General features: G+C 45.3%; 1 protein-coding gene across 1 annotated transcript in view; it reads right to left on the reverse strand.

The window, feature by feature from the left end:
* Positions 1 to 19,582, reverse strand: part of LOC147700909 (killer cell lectin-like receptor subfamily B member 1B allele B) — a 442,286-nt gene that overhangs the window by 103,429 nt on the left and 319,275 nt on the right. The window contains exon 4 of the mRNA XM_086929767.1: positions 7,830 to 7,933. Coding sequence (XP_086785893.1) covers positions 7,830 to 7,933 — 104 coding nt within the window. The remainder of the gene's footprint in view (positions 1 to 7,829; positions 7,934 to 19,582) is intronic.

Raw genomic sequence — 19,582 nt, forward strand, 5'->3', positions numbered from 1 at the left:
TGACCCCACCCCAAAATGGGAGGTCCGTCCTCTGCAACGTAGATCTTCCCCATAGTTTCTTGAAAGTGATGGAAGCAGTGAAAAAGCCTAAAACATTGATTGTCTCTCCTTGGTATCCCCTTGGATTAATATCCTTTGGTAAAAGATGGACTTTCGTCACTCTTTTTACCACATCCAATTCGGCGCAATTGTCCACAAAGATCCACAATCCACCATCATTTCCACCTGCTTGCCTTGGATGTCAAAAATTTTGATTTTGGACGTTGCCTTTTCCCTTCAATTGTGTTGCCTGGAAGGACCACCAGGACGCGTTCTTCACTATCTCCTTCTAAACTCGATTCTTCCGCAACCACAACCCTTAACCGGTCCCACTACATTCTTGTGTAGTGACCTCTGCGTCCACACTTTCTGCAATCTTGTTTGCTAGCGAAACACCATTTTGAATCGCTGTTATGTACAGAACTCCCACATCGTGCACATCCCCTTTGCTTTGTGCCTTTCTGCACTTTCAAACAGGACTTTTCACTCTTAGACTTCACAGGGTAATCCTTCTTTCCCACAACTGCCACCTCCTCTGCAACCTCCCCTTTCTTTTTCATGACCTTCATGCATTGCTCAGACTCCTCTACAACCTTTGTGTTGGAAATTGAGTCTTTCAGTGTTGGGTTCTTAGCTGCCCATAAGCGCTCGTGTATTTTTACTGTGGCATTGAACAATGAATTGATCACGAATAAGTTCATCTGCCATTTGGCCAAAATTGCATTTGATGGACAACTCGCGCAGAACTGAAATGAAATCTTCCACGGATTCCTCTGGTTTTTGTGGCCCACTGTAGAACTCGTATGTGAGAGGACGATATTTTCTTCTTTAGCAAACCTTTTCTCCAACCTTAACTTCTCTTCCTGGTATTCATCCTTAACAGCCTGATTTCCACTTCCGAGCATCTGTGGCAAATACTTGAAAATGCGATGTGCTTCCTTTCCTGTAGTGTCCAAAAGAAGTGCTTTTTTGTGTAATGTAATGTAAAGCATGAATCACCCCACATGCAGTATCTCCGCGCTGTAGACCGCTGGGGAACCCGTCCTGGCTTTCCCTGTGAGATGGACCCTACTGGGTATCTCCAGGCATCCCCGGCCTATGTGGGGGGCCATTGTGGAAATGAGGCAAGCTAATGCCCAGAGTTGCCGAGTGTGATTCCTGAGAATTATCGAGTCCGCTGACCCTGGTCCACGGCCCTGCCGCGTCGGGAAATGAACCCTGGTCCCTCGCAGTCCTCTGCTTCCGGGTCTGCCGCCTCTAACCAGTGAGCCACACCACTCCACTCCCTGCAGAGAATTCCAGACCATCTAAGGCTACAATGTAATTTTCAAACAAGTCAATCGACTCCTCCCATGAAAGTGGAAGTACAATTGAGGATACAGCCATTACAAATAACTTTACTGCAGAATTCCCCAATGGATACCCAAAAAAGCTCTTTAGATGGTGTTTTTCTCTGCATATGCAATACACCCAGCAACCAGCAGAAGGCTCACTTTGCCTAGAGATGATAATCTCCCTTGTACACTGAAGTGACTGGAATGAAGGAAGTCAGCTGTTTACATAGGCATAATCGAAATGCTGAGCTTGAGGCGCTCACACCACATTTGACAGTGTTAAACTGCTTCTGCCAGTGTTTGTCCACTTTCCTCACCACACAGCTGTTCCTTCGAAAATGGAATTTCTTCCACAAGCGCTTAAATTCCGCTGTCACTCTCAAGCTTTCAAAGCATACAATGCGTATTAAACGCTCCTCTACCTCTTTCGCTCTGTATGAAATCACGCCATACCGACAGTTCTCATGCTCAGACACGCACGCATACGTTACTCCCTCCTTTGTAAGGCGATGACAGGTGATTTCTTCACAAACTACGCTCGACAATCTTCATGCGCAGAGCCATGCAGCACCACAGTAGACGTCAATGTTGACAGGAAAAAAGGCGGCAGACCACGTCTACTTCACACGCCTCTTGCAGCAAGGGTGTCACTACAAAGGCTGGCGCTCGTCGCCACAAAAATGTAGTGACGACACCGGACACGGGATCAAACAGGAAAGGTTTATTTCCATAAAATCAAGACGACCCTCAAAGCAGCAAGCAAGCATGTCACCTCACGCCAACCTAACACCAACTGTTACCGATAGAACTCAGCAACGTGAACATTCTAATTGACGTAATGCATGGACCGGACGCAGCAGAGTCCAAAAAGGATAAGTCACATCACAACAGACACCACTCTACAATAGTCTTCCATTGTTGCGTCTTGAACTGGGTTATATAAACAATATTGGTCAACTCACTTTTCGGTGGATATCATATCCTTTTAACAACCTTCTTCAGGACCTATCGCTCATAATTTTTCTTCTTTTGCCCAACACAACAAGTGGGATAAATTACAATGCTGGGCTTATATCAAAACTATATAGCAAGCTTTGATTGACATATTTTCTGCATCACCAAATTACTCATCCCCTGGCCAGCAAGTGACATTACCCAAAAGAATCAAGAACACCTGCCTGGAGCACAAGCTAAAGCCTGACCCGACACCCCTGTGAGATGGAGACTGCCTGGAGGGAGCAAGGTTCAGTGTCGATCCTGCTGAGTGGGTCCTGGAGCAGTGTGAGATTCAGATCCATCAGGACTGTCGAACTGATCGAGGTCATCTGCCTGTGTGTGTTGTTCATGACGGCCATATGCGGGGGAGGTTTAAGAGGGGCACAGTGAATCTTAAGGGCCGTCGCATTTGTACAGTGCTGCAGTGAAGATAGGCAATTACAGAGAGAAGAGGAGCACTCAAAATTATACCCCAATTGTAAATTCTGAAGTAAACCAAGGGTGCAAGCTGCTAAACTATGTTGGCCACATAGTTAGAAAACAACAAGAAGATATGCAAGCAAAGCCTAAATGCAGGATGCACTGTTCCTAGGAGAATGAAAATTCTCACGATTTAAAATAATTAGCAGACTCTATTAAATCAGTAGTCTTTAACTTTATATTGCAGACATTGATTTTATTTTGCAATGTTGCTATTCCAGAACAAAACTATGTTCTTAAATTGTCTTGTAAATCATACACCAAAAACATTTCATATACCTGTATTATTCTTGGCATTAGAGAAAATCAAATGTATACATAAATACATGAAACTCGATGTGCTGCGTAGTTATTCATTTAGAACAAAAACATTGTGAATGGTAAATTGATGTCGCCCGATGCATTTCGGGAAGCCCTGTTCCCTTCTTCAGGGGCGAAAACCTAGACAAATGTGATACAAAACCGTGTAGCACATGTGATTTGTTTATACACTGCACAGTTTACCAACTGGTAACTATGATATTGATATGTATGTTCCTCCTTGTGTCCAACTAACATTTATTAACCGTTGGATTATAATTCTGATATATACTTTTTTTGTATCACATTTGTCTAGGTTTTCGCCCCTGAAGAAGGGAACAGGGCTTCCCGAAATGCATCGGGTGACATCAATTTACCATTCACAATGTTTTTGTTCTAAATGAATAACTACGCAGCACAGCGAGTTTCATGTATTTATGTATAAATTTGATTTTCTCTAATGCCAAGAATAATACAGGCATATGAAATGTTTTTGGTGTATGATTTACAAGACAATTTAAGTACATAGTTTTGTTCTGGAATAGCAACATTGCAAAATAAAATCAATGTCTGCAATATAAAGTTAAAGACTACTGATTTAATAGAGTCTGTTAATTATTTTAAATCGTGAGAATTTTCATTCTCCTAGGAGCAGTTAAGATAGGGCCATCGCCCTGTGTAGTCCTGTGACCTGAAAACAGACGTCACCTTGAGTGCACAGAACGTGACTCCTATATGCCAGGCGGCGGGGGCAATAAGGAAGTGGCGGATTGTTGCCTGTGATAAGTGTGCAACAATTAATTCAGAACTGGTACTTTGTCATTGGAACTGGAGTAGTCCCCCAGGTCTGCCATAGGAAACATATAGTACTTACTGTGACAATGGAGGTGCACCGTGGCGGTCCACTCAGTGCCGGCCGAGACAAGACTTCCACTTATCCCTGTATCAGCAGAATTTAACCTCAACCCAGAACAACTGAATGCGCCCAGGCCTTCTGTTGCATCTCCAGTGGGAGTGGGTAGGACTGCACCTCGAATCACAAACCCTTTGTGGGGAGAATCTGCTTTGATTAGAGTGCCAAAGGTGTAAGGACATTGTACTTTGAATAGCAATTGTGGGTCTAACACTCATTCTCTAGCGGGCCTAACCTGGTTGCTGCCTCAGGTGAAGGCAGAAGGCAGAATAACCCCAGTCGGTAGTTAAAAAAGTGAGACACTGATGTACGCAAGCGCAGTGTTAGAATACAGATCATATAAGGAGTGTTATTATTTAGTGTGTACTGTATTTCGCTTTTAGGACATTGTTATTGAGGTTGCTGAACATATGTTTATTTGTGAGCCTGTGCTCACATTTCACCTAATCATCCCCAAGAAACCTTGAACTGCTCAGCTTGTGGTACCAGAGTCAAATGCTGAAGGGGTACTTGATATGATGATATGATAAAAATTATTCATACAGCGCACGTACACCAACGGTTTCTTGGCGCCTACAAGGACAAACTGAGAACACAGCAGTAGGTGAAGTAAGTTAATTGTATGCTTGGGAGAAAATCCAGGTCTTAAGCGCCCTCCTGAATAGGGGTAGGAGGAGATTAGACGGAGATCAGGAGGAAGTGAGGTCCAGAGGAGTGGAGCCTGCAAGGAAAAACTCAGACCACTATGCTTCTTACGTCTAAAGGTGCATGTGAACAAAAGGTTTGAGCATGAAGATCGAAGGACCCAGGAAGGAATATAGCAGTGGATACGAGAGGCAATAAAGGCCGGGCCTTGGAGAGAGAGGGCCTTGCGAGTCAGGCAGCCCAATTTAAAAAGGCTGCGCTGAGCCACAGGGAGCCAGTGAAGGCTCTTAAGAAGGGGCTTAGTATGACTAGACTTTGGCTGTCCATAAATGAGTCTAGCTGCTTGCTTCTGAATAAGTTGAAGTTGATGGGATTGGTAAGCGGGCATTCCAGCGTACAATGCGTTCGCATAGTCAATCAAGGATATGACCAGTCCCAGAGTGACTTGGAAGAGGGCGTCATGAGAGAGGAATCTGCTAATTTTCCTGATGCGACATAAGTGGAAGAAGCAAGCCGAAACCACTGATTTTATTTGGGGCCCCATAGAGAGGTCCTGGCTGATGGTAACTCCTAGGCTCTTAACCGAGTTGACAGGGGATGGTGGACAGCCCAGGGAGCGTGGCCAGAAATTGGTGTTCCAAGGATTTCCTGGAGGCCCTTTGAGGACCAGCTCAGTCTTGTCAGGATTAAGCTTGAGCTGGTTTGCATTCATCCAACTGCTAATGAAAGTCATGGTAAATTGAACGTTCTCTACGGAGGAGGGGGAAGAATCAATGTTGAAGATGAGCTGAAGGTCATCCTCATAATTAAAAATGACTACTGGTCTTTTCTGAAGCTCTGAAATCAAAGGAAAAATGTACAGGTTAAATAATAAAGAGGAGAGGGAGGAGCCCTGAGGGACCCCACAAGTGAGGCTTTTTTCCTCTGACGTAAAAGTGGAGAGGCGGAACGCTTGATTTCGCTCTCGAAGGAATGATGCGAGCCACCTCAACGGAGTGCCCCGGATGCCGGCGTTCTCGACCCGATCCAGAAGGATGGCATGGTCGGTATCGAACGCCGCCGACATCAATACAACGATAAAACGGTATCATACTTGGCCCAGTTGCTCGGGATCCTTAGTAGGCCGGGCCCTGGGAAATCAGGAGGAAGAGGCCTCAAATACCATAATTGGGCCCAGTAGCTCCTGCTTGCCCCGTGGCCCTCTATAAAGGGTTCTGACAATGACACACCATTTAAATGGTTCTGCCATACCCTCATTGGTCCTGGCCATTAGGTGAAATAGATGGGTGCTTCAAGGCTAACAGATGACCTCTGCCTTCTCCCCTGTCTTTATTAAGTACACTAGCAGCCCGTCCCGACGTTGCCGGGTATGAATTGCTGATGGCCAGTAGTATATTTTGTAGAATTTCGTTTCGATAGCACTTCTTATCTGTGACAGGCCTGGGAAACGCTCCAATTCACAGTGCACTGCTGATGCACTTAAGAGTGCGCAATCAGTAGTGTGTGAACTCTAGTTTCCCTACTTTATTTTTCCTTGCAATATTATATAGCGCGAACTCGACAACATGGCATGAGCACAATTTACATTACAGAAGAACACATTCATTTGTGGTAGGCACGGGGAGACAAAGCGATTTGCCTGGAATCACAGGATGTTGAGCAGATGCCGAGATTCAAACGTAGCTCCCCAGCTCTAAAGTTCGCAACTCTAGAACTTGTGTCGGGAGGTGTGTCTAAAAGTGTATGTCGGTGCTGGCCATCAATGAGAGAGACCTGTGCATTTTTCAAATGGGTGGTGGTGGTGAAAAAATATGAGTATGTTGCTGGAGATGTGGGCCGCCGTGCCACCAATGTACTTACCGGGTGAGGGTAAACACCCATTATTCTGCAGCTTTCTTTCCGCATACCATCACTCTGCATACTTTCATTACGAAAGTACCATGACTCCGCAAATGCCATTATAACGTATGGTATTACATTTTATATGCTTTTACCACGCATACATTTACAACGAAATTCGTTGTAAATGCACAAATGGTAAAAACATGTTTTTTGTTAATGTTTGGATAAGGTAAGTATGGGTATAGTGGTAGATGATTTGGGGAACTGAGGTATATGTTTTGGGGTGTTTGCGTATTTTAAGGGTTCAGATATAGTTTTGGGTTTTGGGGTACAGGGGTATATTTAGGGTTCAGGGCTAGGTTTGGGTTTTGGAGTATAGGGGTATTTTTAGGGTTCAGGTGTAGGTTTGGGTTTTGGGGTACAGGAGTATTTTTAGGGTTCAGGGCTAGGTTTGGGTTTTGGGGTTCAGGGTTAGGTTTGGATTTTGGGGTACAGGGTTATTTTTAGGATTCAGGGCTAGGTTTGGGTTTTGGGGTACAGGGGTATTTTTAGGGTTCAGGGGTAGGTTTGGGTTTTGAGGTACATGGGTATTTATAGGGTTCAGGACTAGGTTTGGGTTTTGGGGTACAGGGGTATTTTTAGGGTTTAGGGATAGGTTTGGGTTTTGGGGTACAGGGTATATTTATAGGGTTAAGATGGGTTAGTGTTTAAGGGTGTTGGAGTATTTCAAGGAGTACGGGTGGGTTATGATTATGGGGTGCAGTGGTATTTAAAGGGAGCAGGGTGGGATTAGCACACGATATGAGACATGGCATGAAGGGCGGAACGTACCACACGCCCCCAGTGTTTGTCACGCTCCCAGCACACGCCCAGAGCACAACGCAGACACGCCCACAAGGGACAACTTTGCTAGCACGGTTCTTTTACCTTTTAAATGTATATGGTGGGCGTCTGCATAGCCTATGTCCTTCTGCTGCAACTGCCCTTTCCAACGCTGTATTGGGTGTTGTGATTGGTGCTGTGGTTCCTGAGATTACCCGCCTCAAAGGTTTGGGCTCTCTCTTTATTATATTAGTATGGATTTTGAATGAAAATGCATACCTAGTCTTAGTTCAAGAAACATACTGGCATCTTTCATACAGGCAGTCCACCTGTAACTGGTGACTAAGCCATCAGAAAGTATGTAATTTGAGTAAGTTGATTCTGTGATCAGTTTATCATATGGCATTAGTGACCTAAACATGTCAGGCAGTGAGTTAAGAAAAAGACTGAGAACTTACAAGTTACTGAATTCGTTTCCATCGACCCATTTCCATGGTTGATCAGTTTCCCTCTGCAGACCAATCCAGTGATGCCGCTCTCCTTTGTAACGTAGCATGAAATCCTGTGAACACACATGATAAAGATACATACAGAAATGCACAGATTAGAGCTGAGCACAGTAGTTTGTAGAGTTACAGAGTGCAGACTAACAGATATTTCCAAAAAGCATGAAGAGTACATTTAGACACACTCATAAGCCCAACTTGATTCGAGTAAAATGTTAGTTCGTCGCTGAAAAAAGAGCCAATTTGAGTCACATAACTGCCCTACAGTTTTATATTCATCTGCAAAAGACCGATTAACTAATGCGATATGGATTTCCCTTAAGAGAACTGTGGAGGCGTGGGGGTAAATTTAACCGCTACAAAATTGTAGGACAGCGACTTTGCACTGTAGCTGTAACAACCTATAACCACGAAAAGATGATGTGAATATATTCATAGAAAGAAACCACCATGGACATTTGCCTGCTCAATGCATCACAATACTGTCTGGACTTAGTACCTAACAAAACAGCTGCAATCATCTCAAATAGAGACCTCAAATAGTGCTTGTCTGAGAAGCATTTATTTTTACAGCAACAGTTGTAGCCAGTTTATTTATGGATGCAAAAACAACAGTTGATGGACAGAATGTAGTACAAGGTCATACATTCACCCCAGTGCAGAGATGTGGGCCTAAATCCATCTTTGTTTTGCTCACCATGCCATTCCAGTTTGCACCGAGCCATATGCAAATCAGTCTTGACCCCGAGCCCCATGAGAACAGTCCAGCCCGAACTGCCAAGCCAGGTCCTCCATGAACTGGAAACAAGCATCCTAGGACTGGTTTCGGCTTTCAGCCATCATCAGTCAGGATGTCATACATTCACCCTAGTGCAGAGATCTGGGCCTAAATCAATCGTTGTTTTGCTCACTATGCCATCCCAGTTTAAAGCTATCATGGCTGATAGGGGCTGAAAGCCCGAAACCGGTCCTAGGAAGCTTGATTCCGGTCCAGGGAAGACATGGCCTAGCAGTTCGGTCTGGACAACAGTTGATGGACAGCATGTAGTACAAGGTCATACATTCACCCCAGTGCAGAGATGTGGGCCTAAATCCATCTTTGTTTTGCTCACCATGCCATTCCAGTTTGCACCGAGCCATATGCACATCAGTCTTGACCCCGAGCCCCATGAGAACAGTCCAGCCGAACTGCCAAGCCAGGTCCTCCATGAACTGGAAACAAGCATCCTAGGACTGGTTTCGGCTTTCAGCCATCATCAGCCAGGATGTCATACATTCACCCTAGTGCAGAGATCTGGGCCTAAATCAATCGTTGTTTTGCTCACCATGCCATCCCAGTTTAAAGCTATCCTGGCTGATAGGGGATGAAAGCCCGAAACTGGTCCTAGGAAGCTTGATTCCGGTCCAGGGAAGACATGGCCTAGCAGTTCGGTCTGGACTGTTCCCATGAGGCACAGGGTCAAGACTGATTTGCATATGGCTATGTCTGAACTGGGGTGGCGTGGTGAGCAAAATAACGATGGATTAAACCCAGGTCTGTGACTGGGGGTAAATGTTTGACAAATGTACAACATTCCGTCCATCATCTTTTTGTGTTGCAGTTTATTTATGGAGGCAACAAACTGGTTAAATTGATAAACGATAAACGTAATCAGAAAAACCTTTAGTATTATGGGCTAGGTTTACCAATAATTGAAATACAAAAAAGGCACAAAGTAGTCAGAAGCAAACGGAGTTACCTACATCAACTAACACCTTTGGTGTGGGCCAACAGGTGAAACGCGCATCCCAACCTTTGCGCAGCCGTCGGCCCTTGGCCGATACTAGGAAGGGCTGGAAAGGATTGTCCGAACTTGCACTGGAGTATTCATTTTGTTTTTAGGTCTTGCCTAGCGAACGCAGAGCATGCGCTGCATCGCTTGGCGAGACTCTATTGTTGTGGGTTTGGTAAGCGAAGGGAGACAAACCTCGTGCGCGCACATGGCGTCTCTTCTGCCTCACATGCTCCCACTGCGTGCTCACACTACAGGGCAGACACGCGCTTGTTGCTTACTGAAAACCGTGACTTGAAGAAACAGTTCACAACCTCTCTTTCCTTCTTTCATTTAGTTGCTTACCTGTGAAATGGATCCAAAAAATAAAAAGACTCTTGCGGGAAATGCACTTTTTCTACTCCAAAGTGCAGCCTCAGGATGGAGAGAAATAAAAGGTTTTAAATATGAAAAATAAATACATCACTAAATAAAGCAAGACAGGGTGGTTGCTTTATCAGCCTCACTCTACAGGCTTTGCAGTGAAGCGCTACTTTTGTTTTCTCGGCTTTCTTTAAACAGCATTGTTGTCCCCAGGTGGGGAAGTGCATCATTCCTAGATGTATTGCAATACCAGGTTGATGGGTGGACTGGAAAACAAAATGTGTACCATGGCTCTGTGTTTATGGACGTGGTCTTTTTAAACCATACTGCTTATGTTTTGTAAGGATATAAGCAATGAAACGGTCCTTAACTTTTCAGGTAAAACCACTCGCTGATTTCTGAATAGTGAGTGAGAGATTGTTAAGGTAACAATGTTGTTTCTGCTTATATTTCACATGCTTTACTTATTCTTGCACTCCCTTTGAGTGTTTGCTTTTACTTTTTTTATTTTTTAGGCAGGATATTACTCTTATCTAGTGCATAATTTGAATTGAGCCACATCCAAGTGTTTATAGCGGGCACAATTTGGTTGTAGCTGAAGGCAGTGCGAGTTTCTCTCAGTGGGGCCGTATGGTGTTCAGTGGGGGAGAGGATGTGGCACTATGGCCAGAGCTGTCGAATTTTGAACCGGGGAACCAGGTTCAGCGTTCATGAAGAGTACACCAGACGACTCTACTGAGGGAGCATATTCCCATGCTTGACCTTTGAAGGCCCCGAAAGACCTTAGAAGGCCTGACGTCTTAGCGCAAGAAGGTGTACCCTAGTGGTGTCAATTGTGTGTTAACCTTGAAAGCCTGTCCACCACAATCCATACTGAGGTTCATCTCCAGTCTTGCGGGTAGGCCTACAAAGCAGCACACCCTAGAGCAACAGTGATCCAGTCACTGAGGTCACATGAACCCTGAGCAGGTTAGCGCGGTGCAAACAGTGTGTCCTCACTGGGTACCTATTTCGGGTGGGTGCGTAGTGTTAGCAAGTTTTTTTTAAACCATAATAAACTTGCAGCTTCCTTCCTGGCCTCAAGCAATTTTCAGCAACAATAAAAATGGCATGATAATTTTGGTGATTAATATTCTTCCTAGAGAGAGAGATCAGAGTGATGTCTAGTGGAAGGGTTGACTCCTGGAAAGGTAGCACAGAGAGTTAATGTGCCTGCTGCAAAGAACATGTACCATGCAAATCACAAAGTGCACATAATTTTAAGTAGGTTAGTAGGTTACTGCTGTTGTCAGAGATCCTTTTGTTACTTGCAGTCTAAGTTAAAAACCTAACATAGAAGAGGGAGCTTTTAAACTATACTGCCTAATAGTATGGTTGTCATGTGGCTTCTACACCTTGTAGTCCTTTGTCTTATGTAACATTTCCTATACTATGATTTACACACATATAAATGATTGTCTCTGTGTAGTGTGTGTGATGTAAAGTGCTCTGACACCGTACACTGGTATAAGTGATGCTGTAAATAAAATTAAATCTGAGAAAGAGTGTGGTTATGGAGACTTGAGGGGGACTGTTAAATGGTGGTAGTGAGGGAGTCCGAGGTGTAGGTGATCATTAGGGGCAGTAACCAACATTGTTGCACAGGGTGCCACCAGCACTAAAGCCGGCCCTGCCATCGAGGCCAGTCCGCCTCACCCATTGGTACCTCCATTGGCCTTGTTTCAGCAGTAGTAGCTGCAACTCACCAAGGATCGGCAATGCAGGATTTGCACGCACACCAAACTATGTTTGCAGACTTCACAGTCTCTCTGCTTCATGCACAAGCACTTTTAACATTTGCTACCTGCTCTGGAGTCAATGGAATTATTCAGCACTGGGGGACAAAATGATGCTGCAGTGTTGACTAAAGAATGCAGCGTAATGCAATATATTTTCTTATACTTTATTATTTAGACATTTTTACATATGTTAAGTCTCTGCAAAGATTCTGGCTCGTAGTATCAGTATAACATACAAATGCAGCAGCAAGAAAGGTGATCAGTCAACCTTCGCAAAGGCCGTCCACTTTGCTGCAACTCAAGTCACGTTTTTTAGTAGCATTTTTATCTGTTTGAGCTACAAAAATGATTAGTTAAAACTTTAAGATTATGCAGTGGATGATGCATTATGTGGAAATATGGCAGAGCCACAATTATATAGAAAACATTTGCAAACTAGGATATATTGCCATTCATGTTTGAACTGTTCTTGTCGAAGAAGGGAGAAGAAGTGCTAATAAGTGAAACCGCATGGCTTGAAGACAAATGGCTTGTGATTCCACTTTTAAGCGCATTTGGGACATTGTGTGATTGGAAATATATTAAACTTTGTGAATGTATTTAAATGCCAATAACTCCTATTAAACCTCAAATAATCAAGTGTATTTATTGGTTGAAATAAATAACACAATAAGCTGTAACTGGTCGGTGAAATGCCAAACAAATACTAAAAATTGGGATGTTTGACACATTCTGCCCACACCTCTGACTCCGCCCACTGATCCAATCCTTGGGTTATCCCCGCCCTCGGAGTCTCCGCCCACAATTCCCCTTCTTTTTTCCGCCCACTTCAACCACTGCATACATGTAGTGACCTGCATCAGTACTAGAACTGCCCATGTCCTTTCGCAGGACCAGGGTGGAACATGAACCCCATTCTTTGGACGGCTTCACCCCGCGGTGTAACGGTGCCCACCATGGGTGGTAAAGTGTGAACTGCGCTCTTCTAACGGAAACAAGGTCCCTATACAAAGTTCTGACAGGACACTAACCTGCTTTTCTTCTTCCAGGGAGCCCCGGCGGCCGACTGTGTGCTGATCGTCCCGACGGGCTCACAGCGGCCGTGGGCGCCATCTTGGGGCGGGCTGGTCAGGCGAGTGACATCATCGCCACACCCCCCGAGATCCTGCCCTACTTCGGAGTGTCCTCTGTCGCTCTCCATTGATAGCGGGCGGGGGACCCAGTGGCAGTGGGTCCTTGCCTGTGGTGGGAGAAGCGGACGCATTTTCTTTGAAGCTGTTCACGATAGTGCATCTTGTGGATCATTTTACTAGCGCTCTGCTGAGTCGATAGCAGACGCTCGTTTTTAACTAGGGAATATTTTTCTCTGTCGGCCCCACTAACTCTCCTGTATTTCAAAGTTCTGACAGGACACTAACCTGCTTTTCTTCTTCCAGGGAGCCCCGGCGGCCGGCTGTGTGCTGATCGTCCCGGCGGGCTCACAGCGGCCGTGGGCGCCATCTTGGAGCGGGCTGGTCAGGTGAGTGACATCATCGACACACCCCCGAGATCCTACCCTACTTAAACGTACCCTATGTGTCAGCGCAGCGGAGGAGCGCAGCGGAGGAGCGCAGCGGGCACGACGAAGGCGCGCCGGAGTTGCGCCTGAGTTAAGCCCGTCCGCGCCCGTCCGCGGCCGACCGGGGCACGGGGCATGTCACCCTGCCCGTTCCCGGTCATACACTCGTTCGGATCTTATCCATCTCCATGATCCTGTACTCCCCCCCCCCCCCCCCCCCCCTGAGCCCTCAATCAGACTTACTTCACTGGGTTTATTTACGCCTAGAAGAGTCTTTCCTGAAATTTTAGCCCTCTCTTGTGGTAAATTTAAATTACCTATACTTAATTTATGCGGTAAAGTTCAATAAGAATAACTCAGTCAAGAAAAATGAGAGGCAGAGTCCGTGGCATCTGAGTTTTGTAAGGGTTTTATTCCTTAAAAAGGAATTGGTTCGAACCAGGTATCATGTTCCATCACCACGAGGGTTCAGGAAGGGAATCACATGAACATGTACAATGCTTTATTAACAGTACATCATATATATAGTCAATGCATTTAGTGGTGATGAATGCAGAAGGCGTAACAGCTGAGAGAAAAGAGATAAGAACACATGTGCGTAACAGAAGGCGGGCATGAGGGCGTACACGGAGGTGTGTGCTAGAAACGTCATAGGGAAGTGTCACAAGTGGGTGGATCCCTAGAAGAATCCTGAAGAGTCAGCAGAAACATGTGGCAGAGATGCGCGCGCAGCAGCATGACGTGTGATTGACGTAGAACTGGAGGGTGAAGGGGACTTGACATTTGTGCTATACGGGGAGACAGAAGTCTGGCGTGTCAGAACAACCTAATCCCAAATCATATCTGGTATCTTGTGTTTGAGGAACTGTATTATCTAGAAGGAAAGGTCTCTTGGGCAGAGGCTATTCTATACTGACTGCTGGTGCGTGCATATGTGTCTACGTGTAAAGCAAGGGGGCCATGGGCCTACCATGGTAACGGGAGCTATGAATTACTTGCACGGAGACAGAAAGGCCGGGCCCTTTGCTCTGCAGCTGGGAAGGATGTTTACCTACACTACTAGACAGGAATGTATTTTCGAGGAGCGGAGCAGATAACTTGAAGGCTGAATACTGTTTTGGCAGGCAAGCAGGCCGAGCCAGGCACCGCTAGCCGCGCAGGGAGTAAGACAAAGGTCAGGGATACAGATGCAGGTCCAGGCTGCAACTTCCAGAGGCAGAAGGCAGAAAAAGGCTTGAATGGCAGAAAACATGGCCTAACTCGCCAGAGCCAGGAAAACGTGAAAAGTGCACCATGTAAAGACGGTGGCAAGGCATTCTTAGGAACTGAATATTCAACCCATCCATGGTGGATCTGAACGAGGACATGTTAACGTTGGACGCAAATGTATTTGCGTCTTCATAGCTGGAAGTGGAGGGAACATACATGTACTTGAAGCACGTACATGGAGCCGTTGGGGTCTACGATAGGATAGGACTTTCCATCCCCAGGTTGACAACGTGGTCCAGAACCAACCGGACCAAGTCCAGGTGCCTGGATTCTGGTGTATCTGACTTGCAATTTTGTGAAGACGGGTTATGGCTCTATATACTGATGGCGCGTTTTCTGGAATGAAAACACAGCAGCTCGATCCGATGACTCTACAAGCTCCGCCCCTATCGGCCAGGATGACGTCAAGGACAAGACGATTTTGAAGAACAACAATCCGCATAGCAGACTGCTCCTCCGTTAAGTTACCTAGGGCGGAAGTAGTTTCATTCACTACTGCTTCAAGTGTTCTGGTTAATTTACGTATCAATTTACTATTGGAGACAGTACCTAAGTAGGGAAAGAAACCTTTATTGAAGTCTGTATACTGCTCCCATGCCGTTTCAGTGTAGTCGACAATCGGGAGATCTCTCTTGGGTCTAACGTGTACTAGATGGGAGTCCCTATGATAATCAGGAGGGGCTAGGAAAACAGGTGGCAGGAGGAATGCAATGTAACAAGTGCCATCCCAATCTAGAGGTAAGCGTATATATGCTGTATGACCACAAACGAAATAGGAATGACGAGAAGCTTTGAATGTAGACTTGCCCTTATCACTGAATTCGATCACAGTAGTACATTTGCTATGACCCAGGTGTACGGAACCATTTTTCCTGACACATAATTCACCTTTGACTGGTAGTACTGACATAACGGGCAAGACTGGTTCGGTTTCGGATTCAACATTCAGAATCATGAGGTTAAGTGTGAAGTTACCTAATCCATATACTTCATTTTCTAGATCAGTTCCTGTCCTTTTGGGAAGACCCTCCTTGTCAGGGAAACATACTTTATGCAAAACAGTGTTCAGGTTTCCCCATACCCAGTTGCCCTGGTAAACTACAGAATCAGAATCTAAGGAATTAATCAAACTAAACCATGCACCACAGGAACCATTGTGTGTGAACGGGTACGGAAAGAGGGGCAGAACTCCCTTGTATTTCTGATAGGGAGGGAGTCGGCCACATATCCAACAATTGGTAGCATTGCTGGTCTGATGGGAATGGTGTAACATACTAATGAATGTATTGTTGCGCAGCGCAAGTCGATAAGACAACTCATGCGGGGGTAATTCACTAAAAGTGTGTTCGACAGTGTTATTTGCAGAAGAATGTGCATGTTTGAAAATAGGATAATATAAGTGTAACAGTATACTTGCAGCAATAATCAAAAGACTCAGAAAAAACATAATCAGTAAAGTCACAATACAGTGACTACGAAGTGATTTACAATATTCACGTTTCTTGAGCTGTTTCTGTCTATCTCTCTCTCTATCGGGGTCTAGGGGGTACATGTCAGAAACTTGTCTAACCGATTCACCTAGGGGAGGACTTAAACAATTAAACTGTCTGACTTGCTAGACCTCAATTTCAGTTTATATTCTTGAGAAGAAGTTTTCTCTACCAGGGGGAGTTTTGAGTCAGTCTCTGGAGGAGGGCAGGGCTGGGAGTCTATATCTGGCAGCAGTCCGTGGTATTTTTTGACATGACTCGAGTGAAGCCAGCCCTTGCGGCCCTCCACTTTGATTGCAGTCCTCGTCGTCAATAGTACTAGCTTCGGCGCCTGCCAACGGGGCTCCAGCGGACTTCTTCTGTCAAAGTTCTTCACGAAGACGAGGTCCCCCGGAACGACCTCATGTGGCTTCACCTCGGTGTTGTCGGGAAAAGCTGCAGCGACCTGTGAATGACATGATTGTAGTGCAGACATCAAGGAGGCAAGGTAATCTGTCAGCATATTACAATCAACATCAGTGATTTTTCTCGGCAGAGGCGTCCCCCACATATTCGGTGGCCTACCAAAGACCACCTCGTACGGGGATAGCCCTGTTCTGGAGTGTGCGATCATTCTCATGTAAAACAGTGCAACTGGTAAAGCTACTATCCAGTCAACGCCCTTCTCTCTACAGATCTTGGCAAGACGAATTTTCAGAGTCTGATTATGGCGTTCCACGAGACCTGCTGCCTCGGGATGTCGGACACAATGGAACTTCCATTGATAGCCTAGCAGGAGTGATACCTGCTTCATAAGCTCGGACGAGAATGGCTGACCGTTATCTGAGTATACGATACGGGGCAAACCATACCTGGGGAAGAATTCACGAACCAGCTGCTTGGCAGTGGTCGGGGCAGTGTAATCTGGGACGGGATATCCTTCTGTCCAACGGGAAAGTGCACATACAACTACGAGGACATATTTGAATACTCAACAACGTTCCATCTGGATATAATCCATCTGGAGGACTTCAAAAGGGTGATCGGGAGGATGAAATCCACCTTGCTCTACAGGAATGCTTTTACCTGGGTTGAACTGACAACAAATCATGCAAGTACGCACTTTCTGTTTGGCTGCTGCCCGTAAATGTTTATTGAACCAAAGATTTTGAATACTGTCTAACATGGCCTTTTCTCCTAAATGTGCTGGACTGTGTACTGTGTTAATGATAACTTGAACCATAGAGTCGGGGAGAAACCATGTAGATTTTCCCTTCGTCATCCATCCCTGCTCTGTCTGGATCCCTCCTAGTTCAGTCCATTTCTTGATTTCGTCTGGTGTAGCATGTGTCTGTATGTCAATTACATCTAAGGCGGGATCCTTAACTGTCATGCAATGTGTCGGTGTCTGGACTATTGTCTTTGTCAGGTCAGTTGTGTGAGTCTGAGTCTGAGCTGTATGCTTGGCTGTTCGGTCTGCCAGGTCGTTACCCTGGGAAATAGTATCTGTGACTTTTGTATGTGCCTTGCACTTCATGATGGATATTGCTGTAGGCAAATGTATTGCTTCTAACAGAGCTTGAATGACGGAACCGTGCTGGATTTTGGCACCGTGAGAAGTCAAAAGACCTCTCTCTCGCCAGAGTACACCAGAGTCGTGTACGACTCCGAATGCATAACGTGAGTCTGTGTATATGTTAACTCTCTTGTTCTTTGCTTGAATACAGGCTTGTGTCAGAGCGATGAGCTCTGCTGCTTGAGCTGACAGGGTGTCAATACAATTCGTTTCTATGACTTCAGTTTCTGTCGTGACTGCATATGCGGCCACTAACTCTCCTGTACTTGTTCTCATGCATGAACCATCCACATAAAGTGTCAGGTCTGGATCTGGTAATGCGGTGTCTGTCAAGTCTTGTCTGGGTTTCGTCGTGATGGTAATGACTTCAATGCAATCATGTGCCAATGGGTCTGTCTCAATTAATGGCAAAAGTGTAGCAGGGTTCAATGTATTGCAACGTCTGATTTCTATGTGTGGCTGAAACAATGTCAATTCATAACCTGTCAGTCGTGCTATAGTCAAGTGTTGAGTCTGTGTTCGGTTTAAAAGAACTTCCACGGAGTGTGGAACTTGTACTGTCAATTGATGTCCTAACACTATGGAATCACTTTGTCTGATTGCCAGAGCTGTTGCTGCTACAGATTTCAAGCACGCAGGCAGAGCCTGGGCTACTGGATCCAATGTACTAGAAAAGTAAGCACACAGTTTGTGTGAACCTGCTTGATCCTGAGTGAGTACTGACAATGCAGTACCTTCGCGTTCCGTGACAAAAAGCGTAAAAGGCTTGCTGTAACATGGTGTCGCTAAAACTGGTGCTTGACATAAGGCTTTCTTTAAGTCGTAAAAAGCTTGTGTATGTTCCTGAGTCCATGGGAGGACAGTCGAAGACGCTGCCTCCTGTGTTGTCAACTGTATCAGTGGTTTGGCTAGAAATGCATACTGAGGGATCCATTGTCTACAGTAAGAAGTGAGGCCTATAAAAGCCCGTACCTCCTTTTGTGTCTTGGGTGGTGACATGTTTACAATTAACTGGATGCGGTCAGGTGTTAGCTGTCTCCCCCCTTTGGACAGCAAGTGCCCAAGGTAAACCACTTGCTGAACACAGAATTGCAGCTTCGAAGGGGACACCTTGTGCCCCTTGTCAGCCAGGAAATGCAAAACCGTCAGTGATGCTTGTTCACATTCATATTCACTTCGAGCGGTGATCAATAGATCATCGACATACTGAAGTAGGGCAGTGTTGTCAGGCATGTGTATACTGTCAAGTTGTCTTTTCAGTGCTTGGCTATAGATGCTGGGGCTTTCTGTGAATCCTTGAGGTGCGCGTGCAAATTTGAAGCTTCGGCCATTTAAACAGAATCCGAAGAGATATTGGCTTTCCGGATCAATTGGGACACTAAAGAAGGCGTTCTTCAGATCAATTACAGTAAAGAACGTTGCCTCAGAATCAATAGCTGTCAATAGAGAGGAGATATCTGGGACCACGGGATACTGTGGTACAATGCATTTATTCAGTTCTCGTAAATCGATAACTAATCGATAAACTGGGGGTGCATTTGGATCAGTGCGTTTAAGAATTGGAATGATAGGGGAATTACATAAATTCGAGTCGGTTTCTACAACCACTCCTTGTGCAATGAGCTCGTCAATGATTTTCAGTAAAGCCACTACAGCATCTGGGGGTAACTTGTATTGTCGGATTCGTGGTAATACAACACCTGGTTTGAGTGTGACTCGATATGGTGTAATGTGCATACAACCTACATCAGTGGGGCCTTGTGCCCATAAATGTGCAGGTACATTCTGTAATCTGGGATCAATATCTCTCAACACATAGTGACCCTTAAAGTCACGTAAAAACAGTCTTACTCCTTCCGGGGAACAGCAAATAACAGCTCCTAGAGCTTTCAATGTCTTGATACCCAACAAGTTTTCTGG

The sequence above is a fragment of the Lissotriton vulgaris genome, chromosome 7 (assembly GCF_964263255.1).
Source record: "Lissotriton vulgaris chromosome 7, aLisVul1.2, whole genome shotgun sequence".
In the NCBI taxonomy this organism is placed as follows: Eukaryota; Metazoa; Chordata; class Amphibia; order Caudata; family Salamandridae; genus Lissotriton; species Lissotriton vulgaris.